This window comes from Rhinopithecus bieti, unplaced genomic scaffold (assembly GCF_001698545.2).
Source record: "Rhinopithecus bieti isolate Rb0 unplaced genomic scaffold, ASM169854v2 scaffold_10548, whole genome shotgun sequence".
NCBI classification, from domain to species: Eukaryota; Metazoa; Chordata; class Mammalia; order Primates; family Cercopithecidae; genus Rhinopithecus; species Rhinopithecus bieti.
The window spans coordinates 1,091,373-1,095,703 of record NW_016806834.1 but is presented as its reverse complement, the minus strand read 5'-3'; the positions used below and the strand labels follow the sequence as shown (position 1 = coordinate 1,095,703).

The 4,331-nt window shown below is 48.6% G+C and overlaps 1 protein-coding gene across 12 annotated transcripts in view; it reads right to left on the bottom strand.

Annotated features, from left to right (window-relative positions):
• PI4KB (phosphatidylinositol 4-kinase beta) overlaps positions 1 to 4,331 on the bottom strand; it is a 41,375-nt gene that overhangs the window by 11,547 nt on the left and 25,497 nt on the right. For all 12 annotated transcript variants that reach the window (XM_017877696.1, XM_017877685.1, XM_017877686.1 and 9 more), the window contains 3 exons: positions 3,287 to 3,396; positions 2,315 to 2,419; positions 1,965 to 2,088 (listed from right to left, as the gene is read on the bottom strand). In XM_017877696.1, coding sequence (XP_017733185.1) covers positions 1,965 to 2,088; positions 2,315 to 2,419; positions 3,287 to 3,396 — 339 coding nt within the window. The remainder of the gene's footprint in view (positions 1 to 1,964; positions 2,089 to 2,314; positions 2,420 to 3,286; positions 3,397 to 4,331) is intronic.

Genomic DNA, 4,331 nt, shown 5'->3' with positions numbered 1-4,331 from the left:
ACCTCATGATCCGCCCGTCTCGGCCTCCCAAAGTGCTGGGATTACAGGCTTGAGCCACCGCGCCCGGCCTTGGGAAGTTTTTATGTTGTTTGTTTTTTAAAGGGGAGGACCAAATTATTATTATTTAAAAATTTGGGCTGGGCATGGTGGCTCACGCCTGTAATCCCAGCACTTTGGGAGGCCGAGGCGGGTGGATCACGAGGTCAGGAGATCAAGACCATCCTGGCTAACACAGTGAAACCCCGTCTCTACTAAAAATACAAAAAATTAGCTGGGGAGGCTGAGGCAGGAGAATGGCGTGAACCCGGGAGGTGGAGCTTGCAGTGAGCTGAGATCACACCACTGCACTCCAGCCTGGGTGACAGAGTGAGACCCTGTCTCAAAAAAAAAAAAAAAAAAAAATCGATTACAACCAATTATGTTGGCATTAAAATTAGAGGCATTAAGTTTGAATAATGGATATATGCCAAAAACCAGAAATTGAGTTTGGCAAAAACAGGAAAGGAAGTCTTCCAGTAATTTCAGTTTAGAAATCAATTTAGAGAAATGAACCCCATGTTTACAATGATCGTGCCACAGATTTAAACTTTAGTAGTGCATTAGTAAACTTCACATTTAGATCTTCAGTTTGAGATCTGATAGCATTTCTTGAAAAAATCTCAGTGTCTTGTATAAATAAATTGGTCTTCATGTGCCTTAGCACACACTTAACACTAGGAGAAGGTGGGTCACTAAACTTTGCCTTAGCAAAATTTTGTTTTTGGCTCACTTCAGTTAGAGATGCTGATTTCTTCGGCCAGTCGTGGTGGCTCACACCTGTAATCCCAGCACTTTGGGAGGCCAAGATGGGCAGATCACCTGAGGTTGGGAGTTCGAGACCAGCCTGGCTCACATGGAGAAACCCTATGTCTACTAAAAATACAAAATTAGCCGGGTGTGGTGGTGCATGCCTATAATCCCAGCTACTTGGGAAGGCTGAGGCAGGAGAATTGCTTGAACCTGGGAGGCAGAGGTTGCGAGATCGCGCCATTGCACTCCAGTCTGGACAACAAGAGCAAAACCCCATCTCAAAAAAAAAAGAAATGCTGATTTCTTCAATTGCATATTTTTCTTAGAGACAGGGTCTTACTATGTTGATCAGGCTGGAGTGCAGTGGCTATTCAGTCTCGATCCTTTTACTGATCAGCACAGGAGTCCTGACCTGCTCCATTTCCAACCTGGGCCAGTTCACCCCTTCCTTAGGCAACCTGGTGGTCCAGGTCCCATATTGATGACGAACTTAGCGCGGAAACCCAATTGGCATAGCGGACTATAGCCCAGAACTCCTGGGCTCAAGACATCCTCCCGCCTCAGCCTCCTGACTAGCTGAGATTACAGGCCCATGCCAGGGTGCCAGCCCATCTTGGAAGTTTTGATCTAAAAGGCAAACGCAGCACTCTAAAGTTCAGACTTGGAACAGGGCAGGTGCAGGTCACAAAAGGGCCAAAAGAGGCCGCTGTGGAGTTGTTCCTATGGCTATTCTTCCCAGGGGAAGTTGCACTAGCTTTTCTTTACTCTGCTTTTGTTTTAGACCTGGGCAGGAAGGTGGTCCCCAGCAGAATAATCTGTGTAGTCACCTCAGGTTAGCTGGAGTTGGGCTGAGTTCCCCTCCTCTCTCCTTTTTTTTTTTTTTTTGACAGAGTCTTGCTCTGTCGCCCAGGCTAGATTGCAGTGGCGCGATCTTGGCTCACTGCAACCTCCACCTCCTGGGTTCAAGCGATTCTCCTGCCTCAGCCTCCTGAGTAGCTGGGATTACAGGCACCTGTCACTGTGCCCAGCTAATTTTTGTATTTTTAGTAGAGACAAGGTTTAGCCATCTTGGCCAGGCTGATCTTGAACTCCTGACCTCGTGATCCAACTGCCTCGGCCTCCCAAAGTGCTGGGATTACAGCCACTGTGCCTGGCCTCTCCTTCTCTTCTCTTACCTGCAGTTGCTTCAACACCTGAAAGGCCAGAAGCTCTTGCCGAAGGTCATCCCCACACTTGACAATGACTGACAGGAGCCGCCAATTGGGGAGATGGCCATAGGGGGAGCCCTCTCTGATCCGCCTGTGAAGAGAGAAGTAAAGGGTGTCAAAGGTTGATGCCACAGTGAGGACAAGAGACATAGCTTCCACAAAAAATCCCAAGCAAATGCCCCATAGGGCAAGGACCCAGACAGCCTGCGAGTCTGACAGATTTTTTTGGAGGCTGATGGACAATAAAGTTGGTACAGTGAGCCCTTGCAACTGCCTCTGAGCTTTGAGAGGTGTTCAGAGACCCACACCGAACTCACCGTACTTTCTCCTGCCAGGGCTCTTTGAGAGCAACTGCAGAAGGATCTTCTGGGTCTCGTTTGAACGCTGTCGGGGTATGAGCCAGCTGTTCCGAAAGGCGCCGGCTGTCAGGAAGAAAATACATCATTTGCTTGGAGGAGCTACCCACAAGCCCCATGCCCAGTCTATACTGACATTTCCTGCACTGTCTCCTGGATTCTGGGCACACGAAGGTAGGAACCCAGGCTGAACGGGACTCATGGAAGAAAACATAACCAGTGACAACTTTTTGCTAACTTAGTGATTGTAGTCATGTTAAAATTAAGATTACCAGGCTCTCCATATTCTTCTACCAAGACTGATTCAGAATGGGTGTCTCTAGAATCTGCATTTTTTTTTTTTGATAGAGTTTTGCTCTGTCTCCCAGGCTGGAGTGCAATGGCGTGATCTCAGCTCACTGCAAGCTCCGCCTCCCAGGTTCACGTCATTCTCCTGCCTTAGCCTCCCAAGTAGCTGGGACTACAGGCGCCCGCCACCACACCCGGCTAAATTTTTTTTTGTATTTTTTTAGTAGAGACGGGGTTGCACGTGTTAGCCAGGAGTCTCGATCTCCTGACCTTGTGATCCACCCACCGTGGCCTCCCAAATGTTGGTATTACAGGTGTGAGCCACCGCACCTGGCCTAGAATCTGCATTTTCAACAAGGCCTCCTTCCTCCCTCTGGATTCTGACAAACAGTTGCTTTGAGACCCCACTTTGAGACACACTGCTCGAACTCCTTCCTGGGGTGCTTTTTTTTTTGAGATGGAGTCTCGCTCTGTTGCCCAGGCTGGAGTGCAGTGGTGTGATCATGGCTCACTGCCAGCTCCGCCTCCTGGGTTCATGTCATTCTCCTGCCTCAGCCTCCCGAGTAGCTGGGACTACAGGCGTCCGCCACCACGCCCGGCTAATTTTTTTGTATTTTTAATAGAGGCAATGTGATCTGGCCATACCGGATGTCCCCTGCTGCAATGAACACAGGCTCCTTGCTCTCCTGGCTAGTGATGCTGTCCACAGAGAACTGGGAGATGTTGTCACAGCTGTTGGTATGCACTTCGGGGAGCTGGAGATAGCAGGGGAGTGCTGGTCAGAAGTGCTAAGTATAGGTCTCCTGTCTTTCCCCTCCTGCTTGCTTGCTATCACTGCAGCATGCTCATCCCTCCCTTTCAAACTCTGCTTATACACCATGTTGATTACTTGGACCCCAGGCTGCCCAGAGCAGCATTTCTCAACATGTGAACTACCTGCATCAGAATTACCCAGAATGCAGACTCCCAGGCCCCACCATCAATCTGAATTAGAATTACTGGGAATGGGATCTGAAAGTCTGAATTTTTAACAAGTTCTCCAGAAGACTTCCAATGCACTGAAGTTTGCAAACCCCTGCCAGGACCATCATAGGAGCTCAAAATTTCAGCCTCACTGAGAACCCCTCAAGGCTAGGGATGTGTTCTCCCCTAGAGTCCAAAGCAGACCCTCCGCAGACTAGCTTCTGACAGTTTTTCTTCAATCTAAGTCATTCAATCTTATCTTCTCATCTCTCTCTAACTACAGAATATTCTACCAGACCCCAAGGCCCATGTCAAGTCTCTTCTCTCCTTTATACCAGAGAATTTCTTCTCAACTCCATTTGTCACCTAGTACACACTGCTTTGTTGTATATCTAAATTTTTTTTTCTTAAATGTCTAATTTCTCCAATTGGACTGTAAGCTCAAAGGCAGAGATTCTGTCTTTTGGCAGAGTGAAACCTGGCTGTGGGGTTTTGCTCCACCTCCTGGGTTCACGCCATTCTCCTGCCTCAGCCTCCCGAGTAGCTGGGACTATAGGTGCCTGCCACCTCGCCCTGCTAGTTTTTTGTATTTTTTTTTTTTTTCAGTAGAGATGGGTTTTCACCATGTTAGCCAGGATGATCTCGATCTCCTGACCTCGTGATCCGCCCGTCTCGGCCTCCCAAAGTGCTGGGATTACAGGCTTGAGCCACCGCGCCCGGCTGTTTT